This window comes from Capricornis sumatraensis, chromosome 9, assembly GCF_032405125.1.
Source record: "Capricornis sumatraensis isolate serow.1 chromosome 9, serow.2, whole genome shotgun sequence".
Lineage (NCBI taxonomy): Eukaryota > Metazoa > Chordata > Mammalia > Artiodactyla > Bovidae > Capricornis > Capricornis sumatraensis.
In genome coordinates, this window is record NC_091077.1 from 71,103,181 (window position 1) to 71,121,762 (window position 18,582).

General features: G+C 38.9%; 1 protein-coding gene across 2 annotated transcripts in view; it reads right to left on the reverse strand.

The window, feature by feature from the left end:
- Window positions 1-4,330: 4,330 nt before the first annotated feature.
- Window positions 4,331-18,582, reverse strand: part of PWWP2A (PWWP domain containing 2A) — a 30,082-nt gene continuing 15,830 nt past the window's right edge. Inside the window, exons 2-3 of one of the 2 annotated variants that reach the window (XM_068980798.1) lie at window positions 16,384-17,348; window positions 4,331-4,395 (exon numbers count right to left, since the gene is read on the reverse strand). In XM_068980798.1, the coding sequence (XP_068836899.1) occupies window positions 4,382-4,395; window positions 16,384-17,348 (979 nt within the window). In that variant the 3' untranslated portion in view covers window positions 4,331-4,381. Of the gene's footprint in view, window positions 4,396-15,084; window positions 17,349-18,582 lie in introns of those variants that run through there. The other variant, XM_068980797.1, reaches the window with a different exon arrangement.

An 18,582-nucleotide genomic window follows, 5' to 3' on the forward strand; every position in this document is an offset into this window, starting at 1 on the left:
TAATTTCTCAACCCTCTGAGGGCTGCAAGCTAGGAATAAACTCTTGAGAATTTCCATCGGCCAGACTAGAATTAGACTCCCTACAGCTTCCTTTCACATTTCCTCCCGCCTTAGCTAAAGCACGGCAAAGCCTGTCACCCCACTGCCAGGTAGCCCACAGCTAATAATCCGTGGTTGAGATCAAGTCCCAGCTGCTAGTTCTACTTTGCTTAAACAAAAAAAATACAGCCTACCCAGATGCAACCCCAAGTCAGGCACTGGGGCTCCTCCAAACATGTCATGATGGACAGCTGTGAAGGGAATCAACCCAGATGCTCTTCAGGAAGCCTTTAGTTCCAGGTGTGAGGAGCCAGACCTGCAGACAGTGGAACCTCCTAGTACCAGGTGGAATGCTGTGCCAGCGGAGGTCCACATCTGACACCCCACCTCATCACAGCAGGCACACTGCCCTCCAAGTCAGAAACCAGCAAGCATGAACGTCGTCAAGCAAACTAAAGACGAGGAGGCCAGGGTTGGGAAGTGAGGGAACAGTGTCAGATGGGAACATGTTTACATTTCAAAGGATGGAGGCTTTGGAGGACTATCTGGTACTTGGTCTCAAGGACACAGGACTGTTGTGTAGGGATAGTTTGGCTGCCCAGAACAGATAAGCTATCTGCAGCACTACCTCAAGGAGTTAGCTGGGAAACAAAGTCTTATTTCCAAGAGCCCTGTGACTGACTGGATTCTCAGTCGGCTCCAAGGCCAGGAGGCAGCTTTTCCAGCCGCTCCCTTTCTGTCGGCATGAAAGCAGCTCTGTGGAAGCGCGTTCTGTAAGGTCGCTTTGTGTCTCACTGAAGCCCCTGGCCCTGCGTTTCTAGGGCAGGGACACATCAGGTTCCTCTTTACCGCAGGGCGCTGCCCATTGCTGAATCCGTTTGCCTCCATTAGATTACAGGTGTGGGCGGTCTGCTCAATATCCACAGGCATCAGGCACTGGGCACAGGCAGAATTCAGAAAAGGATTATTCCCTGAGTGAACTATTCTATAGAGTTCCTGATGTCACCTGTGTTTTGGCCTTGGCTGAATAGGAACTCGAGCTAGTTGAGTGAGACACCTATTTTCCATACCTCATCTTGGCCAGTGTGGCCACTAAGTGATTCTTCTGTCAATAAGGTAACTGATAGAACTAAGATTAAAATCCATGTCTCTACTGAGTAAAGCAGGTTATTCTGTACTACAGGCAGATTCTTTCCCGACTGAGCTACAAGGGAAGTGCCTGTTCAGACAGAAGCATCATCCTAATATCACCCACTCACTTTGCCTCCTGTATGTGAGGTTGCTTCTAAAACCGTGCTCCACAATGCAATGAAGGGCTAATCCTAGAAGTATTAACTCTTTAGGACAGTGACCTAGCCACTGGTTTAGCCAGCTCTTTCTTCCTCTGGCACAGAATGCCTGAGTTGTATTCTTCCATCCCAAGGTCATCACCCTTTGATATCAAAACAAAGGCCATGAAACTTCTTTGTGAATAAGCCAAGATTTGGCAGGGTGCTATTCACCAGAGAAAAGTATGCTTAAGAAACACTTACAGTATACTCTCTTCAAAGCACTGAGGGAAGAATCATTACTTGAAAGAGTAGAAATGAGCTGTCACGTATAAAAGCAAGAAAACGGCTTACTTTTATGTGCAGTGACATGCCAGCATTCTCAGGGAGACACTCCAGTGGCTTCCTTCTTACACTCATTTAGGTAAACTGAAATGGGAGAATGTTTGTGGTTAAAGACTCTGTATATACTCTGGAATAACAGGCAGCCTTCTAAAGGATTGCTTTACTTAAAAAAAATTACCTGACTTTAGTTTCTGGATCAGCCTTAAAAAATCTCAGCTGTCTGATAGGTGTCCAGAGGCTAATTTTTCCTAACAACTGAGTGTTTCTGATCAAACACTTGACCTCAGATTGGAGGTACTCAGCTTTTAAAGAAGCAACCGTTTATCCATAAGAGTAGAACTACTTGAAATTAAGACAAACCCAACAGTAGATGTTTAGTTACATCCAGCTCTGAATGGTAGATTGTTTCTATCAGAAAACAGTAATGTTTGTGCACAAGTTCCTTATTAAGCTAGTTCCCCTTCCTCTATCCTTGGTCATAAAGACATCCCATAAAATCTCCCAGTGATTAAAACTATAGGTTGTTCTCCTAAGGAAGCAGTGCTGCTTAAAAACAGCTTCCTAGAGAACAAGTGGTTGAATCTTAACAGTTTAAAAATAATCTTTAAAACCTAACTCCTACGTAGTAAACAAATAGTTTTTAAATAACTAAATTTTAAAAAAATCAAGACTTTATTGAATATATGTTACACAACATTCTTTAACATTTAGGTCTCAGCATAGTTTAGATGAGAAACAACTGTTGTCATTCAAGTCTACAAAATGAAATAGGCTTGTGAAGATTTGAAATACAGATGAAGGCAGCATGAAGCAAAGCTTAAATATTAAGCAACTAAAGCAATGAAGGTGAAATAGCAAACATGGTATGTCTAGATTTTAAATACCACCAAGTTTCATTTTTTAAAAAATGAAAGTCTGATTTATAACAAACACCACTGAGAACTGTCATAAAAAATATTTAGATACTTAAAACCTGATCTCTCCCAGTTCTTTTTGCCTTTATGTTACTTCCTCATCATTTCCATCACTCTGCAATTAGAAGTTTTGATTATGCAAAATCTGCTATGATCCGGGAGTTACCAGGTTCTTGAAATGAGCCTGAAGTGGTACTGCTGGGTTACGGATCTGAAAGAACAAGAGGGACCCCAGCCTAAGCTCTGGGCCAGAGCAGGGCGCCGCTTGTGTTTAGAGCCCCCTGCTGCTGCAGTTCCTGAGCTGACTCTTTCAGACTTGATCAAATGTACAATGACTTCATGATAAAAAATTTTCCATAAAGACAATCTTAGAATGGAATCAAGACTTTTAGTTACAGCCTGGTTAGGGTTGGCATTAAACTTGCTAGAAGCAAGACTGCCTACCTTTTCTAGAGTTGTAAAACAGATCCTAGCTGGTATAGTAAATGTTCTAAAACTTACCCAGAACTTTGTGTTAATCCTGAGTGTGGGGTTAATAAGTAATTCCAAACACATATAGTAAGATTATGCAAAGTTTGAGCACTGAAGCCAAATGCTCAGTTATCATTTATGTTGCTTCAAATGAATTTTGTATTTTTATTTTTGGCATTTTTTTCCTTTTGTATTAATCACTATGGATTATCTTTCTGGTTTAAAAAATAAATCAGTATTGCCACTAAAAAACTTCAGGTATATTATTAAAAGTACGGCACCATCAAATATAAAATGCCTTAAAAATGTAGTACTAACAAGTTCATCTGATTTTCTCAATGTTTTCTCCATTCATTAAAAAAGAAAAAGTAAGATTTTTTTATAATGTGTAATTTTCATAGATAAAACATTATGGTCTCTGTGAATAAGAATTCATACTTTATGCATGAAAACGTCACCATCTTTATGGTTCCTGCTGCTTGTCCCCCATTGGACACCTCTGAGGAATTCTTGCACTTAGAAAGAGGGGCTCTCTGTGAAGAGAGGTCAATATCAAAATTCAGATATTATCACCTTTTGTGAACTTGATAAAATCAGTAAGGACAGGAAGAATAAAGCCTTTCCAGCTCAGCAGGATGAAGAACTAGTTCCTAGAGAGTATGTTTTCACTCCAAGATTGACAGTAGCCTATCCACTTGGAGTCAGAATTTGAAAGTTAAGAATGTAGGTATGAAAATGTGCAGAAAATATTAAATACTGGTGGCAAATAAATACATCTTAATATGTTCTAACAAGCAAATGTATATTTAAGATAATATAGTCCTGCTTTATTAAAGAAAAGATCCAAATTTTCTTGGTGGGGTATAGGGACACTTTACTATCCTTTTAGTAGGATGTTAGATAATCTTTTCTGAGCTGATTAACAGTAAACCTTGGAGAAAGCAGTTTTAATATGAAAAATAGTTCAGCATTTCTGTCATCATCCCATGCCTTTTAGGCGTGTCCAAACTGTACTGAGAACTTCACGTTCAAAAGAAGGTACTGTCAGTGATTCTTCACACATAGAATTCAAGAGTTCTTTGCGTATTTCACATCACTTTCCTCCTCATCTCATGCATAATTTATTGCAATAGTTTTTTTCAATAAAATATTCCCCTAATACCTTTTCTTCAGTTTAATATAGCACAATATGCACGTGCCTCTTTATAGACTGTTAGTTTTAACCACTGCCTGAACATTTACTTCTTAGTGCAGCTTTAAAAATCTGAGTCTCCAATTTCTTTCAGTCCTGATGCTCTGGTGTTCTCTGTCATTGTGGTACAGGTCCATGAAACCAGCAGCCTGCTAATGTCTTTGTGCTGAAATATAGTAAAGAAAAGGAAGAAAATGTAGTTAAGCACAAGTAATTATGATAAACATGATGTCCTTGTTTTTTTTAAGCCCTATATAGACTGTGGGATCACACCTGATTTTTTACTTAAAATCAACTAAATTTGACCAGTGTGCATTTTTTTGAGAAAACAACTTACTGCCACTGTAAGCCAGCAGAACCATTCTTATTCTTTCTAAAGTATATCTGGCCAAATTCCACCACAAAGAAAATGGTTGTCACCGTCACACAGTTGATCTGCACTTGAGTGTATTTTTCAACACTTATTTGTGAATGTTTGCCTAATAAAAGGGGGATTTTGGCTTTGTTCTTTACGCTGCCATTTCATAAGTAACAATATAGAAGTTTGCAAGTCAGCTTTGCCGCTGTGGACCATGAAACACCAGCAGTCTTCCTCTAGCACAGACTACCTACAGGATTAAGAAGCAAATTTATATACAAAACCAGGTAAAAACTGCTGCAGATGACACTGTCTACACACATGTAAGAGCGAAACAGAGAGAGGGGTGGAGGACGCCTCCCAGGGTAGACACACAGCACATCCAAGGCATCAGCAGTACTGCTTTGCAGCCAGAAGACAACTGGCCATAGACCACAGTGTCCTTGTTACACCAGCAGACCAGGTTTCCAGCAGAGCCACTCTGCACTGTACCTCCAACAGAAAGCCCAGCTCTGAACAGAATATTTGTATAGGACAAGGCTTATCAAAAATCACTGCTAAGGAGCATGACCAGAAGGCCCAACATTACAACCTCACTTTGATCCCAAGAAGTGGTACAATCCCATTGAAACCCTCTGCAGTTGCCCTTCCAACTTGGAAGCCTAAGTACCAGTAAGGGTTTGAGTTCCCAAGAGGTGAACTGTGGAGAGAATTATGATTTTTTGTCAGATGTATTTTTAAACCAAAGATAGGGCATCTTCAGTGGAATCACAGACCAAGCAAAAAAGGGGAAAAGGAACACCATCCCCATCCTTTCCAGTATTTGACTTCCAAACATTTCAGAGTAGGTGTAGTTCTCAGTTTTTGATAGCACTCTTGATCTTACGTAAACTTCCCAGTGCTGCCATGCTTCATTCACTTACTGGATCAAGGCTTATAAATTTCACAGGGCATTCTATCACATTTCTTCTCCAGCAATAGAAAGTTACTTCTAACCATAAATACTGCACACATCAAAACAACAGTAGTCCACGCTTACTAAAGCAATGGAATCATTAACATGGTTTTAAAATCTGACATTGAGCTAAGAAAAGTTTTTATTTTCTAAGACTATTACACTAATATAATACTAATAAATTTAGACGTATGGAAATTTGGAAGTAAATATCCCCGTTTTATAAACTGAAAGAGAAAAAAAGGTAAAGAGCCAATTCTATATACACTTATATTTATGACTCTCCCAATATTTGGCTTCAACCTTAGTGAGGGCTATTCAAGTCGGCAGGAAAGCCAAGGATTGAAGCTTACTGTTCCTCCTATGGGAGATGAAGAAAACTGAAAATGCTATTTCCTCAAGGGATCACCAGTACCTAAGACTCCTATATAATATTTAGAGTCCAAAATATTCCAGCCACAATCTCTGATCCAAAATGTGCCATTCTGACCTGGTTTGCCAATTTCAGCTCATACACAATGATACAGCCCAGTTACAGCTCTTCACTAGCTTCAAACAGCAGAGTTAAGTGGCATTAATTCAAGGAAGCAAGAAAAAAAAAGATCCTAAATTCAAAAGCAGCATGACAACAAAAATCCCTAAGCCCTTCCTGCCATACAAAAGCCCCAAAGAAGCTTTTTGTGCATTATCCAAGGAGGTTTTACTAAATGTGAAGAAACAGATTACAGCTGTACTTCAGCATTATCTTTTGCCACCATGTTGAATTCTGACTTGCCTTATGTAAATGACAATGGTTTTGAGGTTGATTTAATTCATTAAGTCTATGTTCATATAGATATATATTCTTATATATATATTAAGTAATGACTAAATAGTTAAATATAAAAGAGACAAAAGACTGAGAAAAGACAGCCCACTAGTTGACTTTCTGTGGAGCCTCAGTCACTACTTGACATAATTCTGCAACTGGACACCCAACTTCTCCCACCCTATGAGGTAACTCCTCTCCATTCACGAAGTGCTCCGGAGGCGGCTCTCCTTTTTTTTTTTTTTAACACAACAAGTAATAGTGACTGAAAGCTATTTTCACTCACAAAAACTATCACCAATATGAGGTACACCCAGCTACCACGGTCAGTGAAAACAAAGGAAAAAGAACCAGTGCATTCTTTTATGTCTAGCCTAATCTGCTTAGGGAATGATAAGTGATGACATGATGCCCTCTTCACTTTGTGGCAGGGCTTAGCCCAGACAGACCTGCCCGTTTCACTGTTAACGTCAGTGCTCCCAGTCTGAATCCACAGTGGTCTGTCAGACACTGTAAGGGAGCAGCAGCGCTCGTCACTGTCTGATGTAATAGCTGCCATTTGTTGAGACCTATGGTAGAAAAAACCAAGTTAACAAAAATAGAGCATTTGAGTTCTTTTTCATCCATTTACCAAAAAAAGATAAAAATAGGCTAAAATTCAGTTGAATTTTCATAATGAGTTTATTCTAGATAGCTTGCTGGCTTCACACAATGGGAAGCACTTGTAGACTTGAGGTGTGTACACACCAGTCTTGGCCAGAAGAGGGCACTAGCCAGCCCAAGTCAGTTGAGCCGCAAAATGCCTTAAGGCTCATGAAAATGTTGCCTGCCAACGCTAACTCATGGTTTAATTCAAAAATCTTGTACTAGCCTAACACTACCTTAGTGGTGAAACAGTCCTGATAGTCTCAGTATTCTACAAGGGCCAAAGCTGTCATCCCAACCTGCATTAATGAGCTCAGAGACTCCGTTTTGAAGAATCAGCAAAACTGCCTGAATCCCTTTCACTGTAATGCCAGTGGCACCTCTGCGTACCATTCAACAGCTGAACTTACTGTGAGGTCAAACCTGCTTGAAATTGGTTTGACAAGGTAAGATTTCTCTGAGGCTTTCAGAAGAGACCAAACACTAAGCTAAAGGGTTACTGTTAAGCCTTATTTTTTATTAACCTATTTGCTTGTTTCCTTTTTACTCTACTTTAAGTACAGTATAAGTAAGAAACAACTCATGTAGCATATCAGTGTGAGCAACTCTGGGATCACTGATTTAGATAATGTCCAGTCCCTATAATACTAAGTTCTAAATCAGAAATAGTAGCTAATCAAAACCTTAAAAAAGGCTTTTCTAATACTGCAAAAGAAGAAACTTTACACACCTGATCTATAAACATGCTTACTGAATTTTAACTCAAGAGAACAGATTTCTTAAATGAGGTTCAATAATGAGGTTATTTACCCTTTTGTTTATGGGAAAACAAATATACTATTAGCTATAACCCAACAGTAATCACACAAGTAGAAATATGAATACACAAAGAATTATCTTTTGAACCTCTCCCTCCATGGCTAAAACTTAGGTTTCAACAATCATTCTAAAGAATCTCCTTTTCACTTTTAGGCAAGAGGAGGGCCAAAAAGCTGCATCAAAGAATAATCTTAGCCTATGCATTAACCCCACCAGTGGCCAGAAATGCTGTGTAAAATATTAACATGCAAGACCCCAGTCCACAGAGCCTGGCCTGTGAGTCTTCTGTGCTAATGCTGAGTTTCCCCTCAAAGCTTTTAGGGTCTCAAGGTTTTTCTTTAGAATTGACCACACAGGATTCATTAGGAAGAACCAGGAAACCCTGACAGTAAGGTAGTAAATAGGAGAACCTCATAAAAGGTAGGGATTTCACTGGAAATTACTTATTTTTGTCCTTTTTAAGAGAAAAGCTTACATGCAACAATGGCAACTACTCCTTGGGATGCAAGCAAAGACATAAAGGGGCAAACCAGAACAGGGTAAGAATTTTCCTTTTTTAGAGCACACGAAGGAATGAAGTAGAGGAGGTCACACTCTTAGATCAAAGCCCAGAATTAAAAACTAAAGAACTAAGATTACATACATCCTGCTGCCTCTCAATACAGTGTAGCATGATGCCACATGAACCACCAGGAAAAACATTTTACAATAGACATTCTGGTTTTTCAGCCTCAATGCTGTTTTTCTAACCAGTTCTTTTTTAGGGTTTTAGACAAACTGCATAGTTCTTCCCAGCATTCCAGGACTCCCACCAAGATGTGCCACTCCCAGCTGGACTCCCTGCTAAAAACTAAATGGTGAGGGGAAATCACAGGTTGGTAAACAACAGCACCTCAAAAATGAGCCGCAGATAGAAATGACTACCCTCTGGAAAATACAACCACAACACACACAGATCAAGGCCTTGGAATGTGAGGTATTTCCCTGCTAGAAATGGGAAACAATCTCCTACTCAATCACACCAGTGGCACTAAGAAGGAATGTTCAAGTTAATGTCCACTTTTCCACCAATTGGCAGAATATTAAAATAATAAACACTGAGGTTCCAGGAAAATAAGAAAACCAAAAAACGCTAATTTATGCTACTTAAAAGCTGACAAGTATACCTCTGTGGTTCTAATGCCTTTGGAAAGTCTTCATAAGAGGACCTCAGCCCGACTGAGCCCCACCAGCTCAGACGCTGCTCATGCCTTTGAAGGCCTTCTGAGATGGTGACTGGTCATTAGTACACAAGTGTCTGAAGCACAATTACTCTTCCTCATTCAAGAGCTGCAATGTTCATGGACTTCTCCTTACTATAACCTCCATGACCTCCAACCCAGTTGCTCTCCACAGGTGACTGTTGAGACTACTCAGATTATGCCACTTTTAGGAATCTGATCATACTATGATTAGTGGGGTTTTCAGATTAAAAAAATGGCAACCCACTCCAGTACTCTTGCCTGGAAAACTGCATGGATGGAGGAGCCTGGTGGGCTACAGTCCATGGGGTCGCAAAGAGTCAGTGGCTGAGCGACTTCACTTGAACTTTCAGACAAGAAAATTTAAGTTTTTTTTAAAAGTTTACTGGAGAAGGAAATGGCAACCCACTCCAGTACTCTTGCCTAGAAAATCCCATGGGCGGAGGAGCCTGGTGTCCATGGGGTCGCAGAGTCGGACACGGCTGAGCGACTTCACTTTCCTTAAAAAAATAAAATAAATAAAATAAAAAGTTTATACTGCATGTATGTTGCAGAAAGATACTATCTGAGTCTACCAGAATGAAATTTCTATGCCACATACTGAAAGTGGTAGTTATGACAGCAAGTATTTATGTTAAGTCTTATGGCCAGGCACTTTATTGCATTGAACATTTAAATTCTCACAGTTACCTTTTGAACAGGTACTATTTTTCTCCCCATTTCACAGATCATGACACTGAAGTAAACTGCCTAGGATCACACAGCTTGGAAGTGGCAGATCCAAGTCAGGCTTTGCCTAGGAAGTCTAGCTCAAGAGCCTGTACCTTGCACCATGTGCCTGAAAAGTGAAAAGGATCCTTTGCTCAATTAAAAGACGGATACCAAGTACTATTAGCGCAAAAATGTTAACTCTCTAGTTCACCTGCATCTGGCAAGTTATATTCTCCTAAGTATCCATTTTCTATCATTTACACTCAACAGGATGATCCTCTCACATTTCTTAAAAAAGTCTCCCCAGGCAAGTGGGGGTGGGGGGAGGAACCCTATTATAAAGTACAATAGGTAAAGTGCCTGGGGAATGGGGCGGGGGATGGGCATGTGCTCCTTCCATGCTTTTTCCAGAGCTTTTGTGCAGCACATTTATCAAGCTTTTTTGGTAGCTTTTTTAACCTTTGTGCTGCAGACAACTAAGTGAGGGATACTGAGGATTACAAAATTATTTTAAATATTTAAACAAAAAGCCCTTACTAAAACTTGATGTGCATTAAAATTACAAGTTTTTTAGTTTACATGAAAAAATTATAATATAGATGTAATACTTTGGCTATGTAACTAGGGGTACCTAGTTTTACTTCTAGATAGCTACACCAGATAGAAAAAAAATTATAAGGAGGTTTAAATGACGGTTCTGGTAATAAAACCGCTCTAAGATTTCTAAATCAATAAAAGGAAGTTAACTGTCACATTCTTAAAAGGAAAATTCCATACTTAAATAATGGCTGTGTTTTCAACTTTTTTAATGAGATCTTACAAATATCAAAAACTTAAAAGAATAAGCTTAAAGACAAGTAATTTTAGGACTGGCCAGTTTTCAACATTAAAGTTTTATAAAATTGTTTCACAAACCAAAATGTCTAAAACAAAAGGCCCACAAGTTAGACTACATATACTACAGCCATCTAATTTATTCAGTGAACAGTGAGAATTTGACTCAAATTCACTGTTTTGACAAATCCCGGTAACTTCTGAGTCTGGTTTCATTTCCTTTACACATCCCCACAACCAGTCTTTAATTTATGCTAGCATGACATAGGATCGTATAAGAAAAAATTCAAGTTTGGCAATTAGTTTTTTCAAAGATTAATTAGATACATTAAAACCTGACTCTATCCAAGATGGATTTTAAGACAGAGTATAAAATTCAGTATTTCCTACCAGAGTGTGATAAACAAGATGATCTTAGAATTCCAAACAGAATTATCTACATATGTCAAGGAATATCTGTTTTTTCATTAGTAGTACTCACATAAAAAGTGGAAAAACGGTACCCATATTATGAAAATATGGTAAAGAGTGTGATGGCATGTAAAGTTTGGGAAACTAATTAATTCCATTACTAAAATCATTTAAATGATTTTCATATTCACAAAGTTGTCATTAGGAAGTGATGGTTTTAACCCAAAACCTACTCTGGTAAATACAGTCATACTAATACTTAAAAATTTTACCAAGAGGTAGTTATAGTTCTTAAAAATGGGCACCACTAGCACAGCGCAGGACTGTAGGTTGGTTAGGAAGGAATGCTGGAAACCAGGCTGCCAGAATAATACCATCCAAACTCAGAAGACTTCTATCCAAAACCAAATTACAGATGGATAATAGTGACGACTACTCAACCATGTGGATGCACTTAGTGCCACAGAACTGGTTAAAATGGTAAACTGGGTTAGGTATATTTAATGAGTTTTTAAATACCAAAAAAATAAAATCCCAGCAAATTACAATGATCTATTAATATAAGAGAAGAAATGAGTTCCACCTACAGTCACAAAAAAAGTAAACAGGAAAAAGGCCCTGTTTGAGTCTATAAAGGTTAAGTCTCTTACTTGAGTAGAGTAAACAAAGAGCTGAGCTGTTTCTCTTCTCATCTCAGCATCAACTGTCCGTGGTAAAAACACCAAGACATCCTGGAAAACTAAAAATACATAGATCATCTATATCCCCAGGACTTTAACTGCTAAAGCTTTAACTGTTAACATTTCTGTTCACTCTTTGTTGAAATAAGGTATACAGTAAACACACAGGCAAAAAGAGTATAAAGAACCTAGTAACTAAGTCAGAATGAGGTAAAAGTAATTGAGACAGCTTAGCTGTTTTATTTCTCCTGACAACTGGCATGGCGCCAGCCTCCTGTTCTATTTCTGAATTCCCTCTATCAGGCATTTTAATTGTTTTAATATCAACCATACTTGGTACAGTCCCAAAGAAAAAAGTAAATTTGTCCCAACTTACAAATAGGGGCTTCAGAATTTTCTGGCAAATCCCCTACTGGAGACCACCACTGGATACAAATCAGAACACTGTCCTGACTTTACATATTACCATCTTTTCTAGACATTTACCAGTCTCTTCTCTGCTAGGAGTAGTAACAAATGTGAACCAATGCGGCACAAAGTATAGAGAAATTCACAACTTAAAAAGGAAAATCTTGTTTTAGATCTAAATTATTGGTTTCTTAAGGTATTCCAGTTCCCAACTCAGGTACTTAAGAATGTATATGTATATAAAGGAATGTAAATGTGTTCTTCAGCATAACCACCGGCTCAAATAGGGGTGCAACTCAGTATTTTCACATTAGATATTCAGACTTAATGTATATATTCATTTAGTTGATGTTAAGTCCCATATTCCTTTGCCTGCAGTCCACCCTCATATCTATATTCCTACTGTCTCTTCTACTCACTACTATAAACTTTACTCAATATCCAAGTAGGGACACTGTTAAAGTCCTGCAAATGGGCTTCAGACGAGTGAATTCTACTTTCTCTGTTTCACTGATAACTTAGATCTGGTTCCACATCTATAAAGAGCTCCTTCCAAATTTAAACCAGACCCTTTCTGATCTATAAATTCTAGAAAACTAAAACACACTCTGACGCTTTACATTTCTGAAGATTTCTAGAAATAGACATCTTTAGCCTTCACAGCTTTTACTTTGCTTAGTCTTCTTGGACCACTAGAGACTTGGCCTAAGCCTAGCATTCTCTCTGCTCAGGGGGAAATACCCACTTGGCTGTCTCCATAGAGTTGCTCCCCTGGTGGTTCAGGCAGTAAAGAAACCACCTGCAACGCGGGAGACCTGGGTTCAATCCCTGGGTTGGAAAGATCCCCTGAAGGAGGGCATGGCAACCCACTCCAGTATTGTCTGGGAAATCTGATTAACAGAGGAGCCTGGCAGGCTACAGTCCATGGGGTCACAGAGTCAGACAGGACTGAGTGACTATGCACAACACAAAGAGAGAAGTGTCTCCATTTTTATCGTTAAAAAGACACTTAGGAGAAAAATGACTACAATTACCCAATTCAATCCTATCTCCATCTACAGTGGACCCTGGACCTTAGCTGCTTAAAAACTTCTTTGAATAAAACACTGTTTAGTGTGCAGCTATTAGTGTTTAGAACATACAGTACATCTTAAAGATAACAGAATTTCTTTCAAACTAGTTTCCTTATTGAAAACTCAGATGAAATATACCAGACTGCTGGTTTAACGCTGAGGGCTCACTTGGCATGGTTAGAGGTCATGCACAATTGTGATTATGCTCCCTCTTTTTCCTCAAAGGTATGGACTGTATCAAGTTTTACTTTTATATATTCAACAATCATGATTTTTTTCTTCTTTCCTCATGGCTTCTGAAACAAATTTAGTTCATCCCACAAGGGCACATTTGCCCAAGCACTTGACTACGTTAGCAATATCCAGTCAAAAACATTTGTTAGGATAAAACTCACCTGGATCATTTCATGAGACGTTAGAATGACATAACTTAGGTGACTCTGCCTATGTTTAAAACTTCCTAAACCTTAGATTTGAAACTTTCAGAAAATAACTGAATGAACAAATTCACTAATTGAAACAAATACTTTGAAAACCTTTAAGATACTTCCTTAAAACCCCTCAATCACACTGAACTTCTTTCAGCCTATTATAATCAAAGAATTTAAAAAATACTAGTTATTTCTGTTTGCAGGAAAGAATATGTTTCTATTCAAGTGAAACATCTTTTTTAAATTGTGTGTTTATTATAATCAAAAAGCATTGACTGAGTTCCCCAGAAGAAATTCTACTTGTAGAAATCAGTACCTTACCTTAAAGAAGCTGACAGGCTATTGATTTCAGTCTCCATTAAACTCTTTTCATAATTCCATAGGAACTACAGTATTTCAAACTGTTTACTTAGGAATCCACAAAAAGTTGCTCTCTTTAAAAGTTCCAAGTTTCCTAAAGTGTCAAATTGACATTATATCATACTTAAAGGTTAAGTTGGATGCATACAATATGAAACCAACTTACAAATATGGGGAGAAACTTGCCTCCAAAAGGCCATCAGATTTTTCACTAAGAATACAAAATCTAAAAATGGAAAATAAGAGATCAAATCTTAGGGACAGATGGACCATGTAGAAAATAGTTAGCTAAGTTACAAGCCCCAAAAGCAATGATACCTGAGGCAGAAGATCAAGCAGAAAAGAGTCTTTGTAATTACCCAAATGTAAAACAAACCAAAAAAAAATGAAACGTGATGAAATATTAAAGCTAAATATGAAGTAATTAAAACCCATGTACTTATGAGAAATTGGCTGGAGGATGGGCTCAAATCTAGAAGCTTATCAGACCTCTAAACTACAAGACCTCATTTTAAGACTATATTGATTAGTCCCTCATTTGAATTTTATCTATGCTCAGATTATATATTCCCTGATAGGGCAAACAGGAAAATATAGGTGATTTTTTTTTTCATCTTCTCTATATACTATTACAAAGAATAATTTTCTACCATCCTGAAATTTTTCAAAGCTTTTTGAGAAACACACACAAATAATTTGGATTTAGTCGATTTTATTTACAGCTTGTTTTTTTTTTTTTTTTTTTTACATTTCAAAGCATTACACAATTACAGTTTCTCATTTTCTGACCTGCAAACAGATAACCTTAAACGGAAATTTTTTTTTTTTAATTATCAAACTAGGTACATCCAGAATGCAACAATTACATATATGACAATTAATTCACAAAGTGTAATTTACCAGGACATATCCTAAGAATTTAGGAACAGCCAGTCAGTCAGGAGAAATCTGACCAAATTTAGCAATCACCTATTTACATATCCAAAGACAAATCTATCTAAACTCCCAAACCAGAAGTTTGAAAGTTTTTGTTAAGTCCCCACTGGACAAGAGAGAGGGCGCGATGATTCAGACCTAGCCAGCCTTGACAGTCTTAATCCTCAGGACTGGGCTGCTTCCCCAGTCTGCAACTTAACAGCAAGCATCTCAGTTTGTCAGACATCCAAATATCAAACTCCTGTGCCATTATGCACATAGAAAGTACTGATTAATTAAAAAACAAAAGTCATTGAATATCCTCACTATTCCCCCCCAGCTCACCAGCCCTTAAGATCCCAGATATGCAACCTGTGTCACATAGTGACAGGCGATATTTTATATATGTATGCATTTATGTACACACACATACATGTACATGTGTGTATATACATATACACATACACACAGTACTAGGTACAAATGGCAATTAACAGTCCCTGCAAAAATTCATTTTCAGTTGAGGCTATGGCTCCTATGCCTTGGGATGGTTTTAGACTTCAAAACTGAAAAATACTGCTAAAATCTCCTTTCCTAAAGACAAAATTTGATTGCTTGTTCAGTTTAAGCTTCTCTAAAAATGGCTATAAGATTAAGTATAAAAAAGCAGCCAACTGAGTGCAGTTTCTCTCTCGGGTTTAGCCAAGCTGTCTCGTAGAAGTTACCCCTCACTAGACTAGAAACCCTGGGGCGCTTCCCAAAGGTTCTTGCCTACCTTACTGTCCATGTTCACGTTTCAAACTGTGTCAGCAGAGCCCGCACTTCAGGGGTCAGCTGCTTGGCAGCCTTCGCTGCCTCTGTGATAGCCTTTCGATACAGGCCCTTTCTCTTCTTATTAAAGCGTGACTGGAAGTTTTCTAAAAAGGGGGAGAGTTGCGAAAGAGCCAGAAAAGATGTTGTTGGAGACCCAAACCATGAAATACGGGCCTCCTGTCGGACTAAAATGCCGCTATCTTTCCGGCTCACAGTTATGGTAAGAATACGGGCTGGCCACCAGGGGAAGCCATATATCTTGGCCCAGACAATGTCCCCTACACATATGGTCCTGCCATCTGGTGTGACGCACTTAGAGACGTTTTTGGAAAAGACTTTCATTTTCAAGGAATTACTGAGCTTTTTCTCTTCCTTTGAAGAGGAGGAAGTGGAGGTGGAAGGTGCATGCATACAGCCTGGAGGAAAATCAAAACTTTCAGAAGAACTACACTCAGAGTTGGAGGATTTCAAATCATCTGTGCTATCAATGCTACACACTGAAGCACTGGAAGAGTCAGACTTCTTTTGATTTAGGGTCATGTAAACAGAGATACTGCTTTTGCTGCCCTTTCTGCCCAGCGTCTGCGGCTCCTCCTGCTCACCAGGCACAAGCACTTCAGTTGCGTCCTGAACCCCACTGCCGGCCTCTCCAGGGCCTCTGGAGGGACTCTGAGTTTCTGAAGGGGCCTCACCTGCTGAGCGGGTAGAGGTGCAGCGTGACTGGGGCTTGGGTGCCATCTTGCTGCTTCGCATCTTCTCCAGTCCGGTCTTCAGAGAAGAGTCATTCTCTTCATTCCTGTACCTCTGGGGCTTTAAACGAACCCGGGGTGGAAGGGAGCCTGAGCTAGGGTTCTGATATCGACGTGTGAAATGGACTTTTGAATGCGCACTTCTGGATGTAGAGGTTTCACTCTGCTTCTTCTGTGCCTTTTCTTTGGCAATTTTCAGCACTTCCCGAGCTTTTGCATGATCCATGTTTTTATTCTGGAGCACTTTTTTAGTACTTAGCTGAGCTTTTGACGTGTTTGCCTGAGCAGGCACTCTGACTGCTCGGCCTCTGCTGTGGGTGATACTTGGAACCCTGACCACAGCGTTTCTTCTCTGGCTTTCACTGTGGCTTCTCCCGTCCACCTTATGGTCAGTTTTCAGTTTCTTGTTCACAGTAGTTACACTTTCATTTCTCCGTTTTTTATCTTCATATTTAGAAGAGTCACTTGCACTACCACCTTTCCTAATCTCTTTTTTTTCAGCAACAACACTGTTTTTACACTTGTCACACAAAACTTGCCTGGGTCGTAGTTTGATAGCATTCATTATTGAAGTAGGTTCTTCCCTGTACATTTTTCGTTTGGGTCGCTTAATTTTCCGAGGAGGCGGCTGAGGTATTGATTGGTTATATGTGTCCCTGATAAACAAAGGGGGAGGATAAGGTGCTCCTTCATGGAAGAGAGGTGGTGGTTTGGAAGTCCACAGGCTTTCGGCCAAGCTGAGCTCAGGAGGCGGGACAGGAGAAGGGTCATTGGGAACAGCACCATTCACTTCACACTTGACTTCTGTCCCTTCTTGGAATGTATTACTTTGGAGCTGCATGGCTTCGGGTTTATCCTTATATTCCCTTTTGGGAAATACTGTCACAGGGATCCCATGGGGCCCAAACCTTTGAAAGAAATGGAAGGAAAAAAAGAAACCATTAAGTTAGTATCTACAATTCCATTTCTTGAAAGACCACCTACTGTTTATGTGACCTTTCTTGAAAGCTATTTCACTTTAAAAAGCTATTTCACTCTAAAAACCTACAGATGGACCTCCCCACAAAAGTCCCAAAGCATACCATTCCATTTTTTTTGTCTCACATTTTGGCATACACTCAACAGGAAATACTCAATAGTTGCTCTAAGCAATGCCATGATAGCTGCTGTTATTTTAAATAGATCTTTTCAGACTTGAATCAGTAAGGAGGTCTGTCAGATAGCTTAATATTTAATGTAATTTGCTGTAACACTCTCTCAACTACAGACATGTCCAATAAATGCAACTATAAATGTGTAGTATATGGATCTTCCTCTGGTTATATAATAGCTTTTAAAAGCGTCACAAAGCAAATTTGGCCTTACCTACTCCAAAATATTCAATCAGTAAAATCCTATCTCAACTTTATTGTTTAAACCCTAAAGATTCACAGGTATTTGCTTCTCTACTGTTCTACCCTAGCTCATCCCATTCATCCACCCCTCCCTATCCCCAAGGGGGTGGGGTTGGGGGGAAACAACACAGAAATATTAGAAATTCAGATAACTTAAAAAGCAGAGAGCTGTAGAACCATGGCTTTTGAGCTTTTTAAAATCACATCACACAATAAGTATTTTCACACTGCAATCCCATACAGTGTTTATGCATGTATACATAAATGCACACATAGGTAAATGCACACAGCTGAGCAAAAGCATCACTAAATACTCAACCGTATAGTATGTTATACATACTTGTATTTTTTCTACTCTGGTCTATTTCCATTTGTTTTGATGCTAGTCAGATGCATTAAATGGATTTCAGAACTTTACAGATCCAAACCCAGTTTGTGAAGCAATGGTAGAGAACAAAAATCTCTACAATGATCAATTTCTAATAAAACCGGGGTCAAATAACCTTGCTTCTCAGGTGGACTTACTGTGGTTTAATCTGCCTGAGCTAAACATCAAGAACCCTTAAATCTAAACTTGCTATATACTCAGAATCCTGCACATAAAAATAAAATCACACCACCAGTTTCATCAAGTACATGTTAACGTGCTAATTTTAAGCACTAATTGAGTAAAACAGTATTGAACACAATACAGTTCTAATGACAATCCTCTAAAGCAAAAAGAACTGGCTTCAAATAGTCAGGTGGA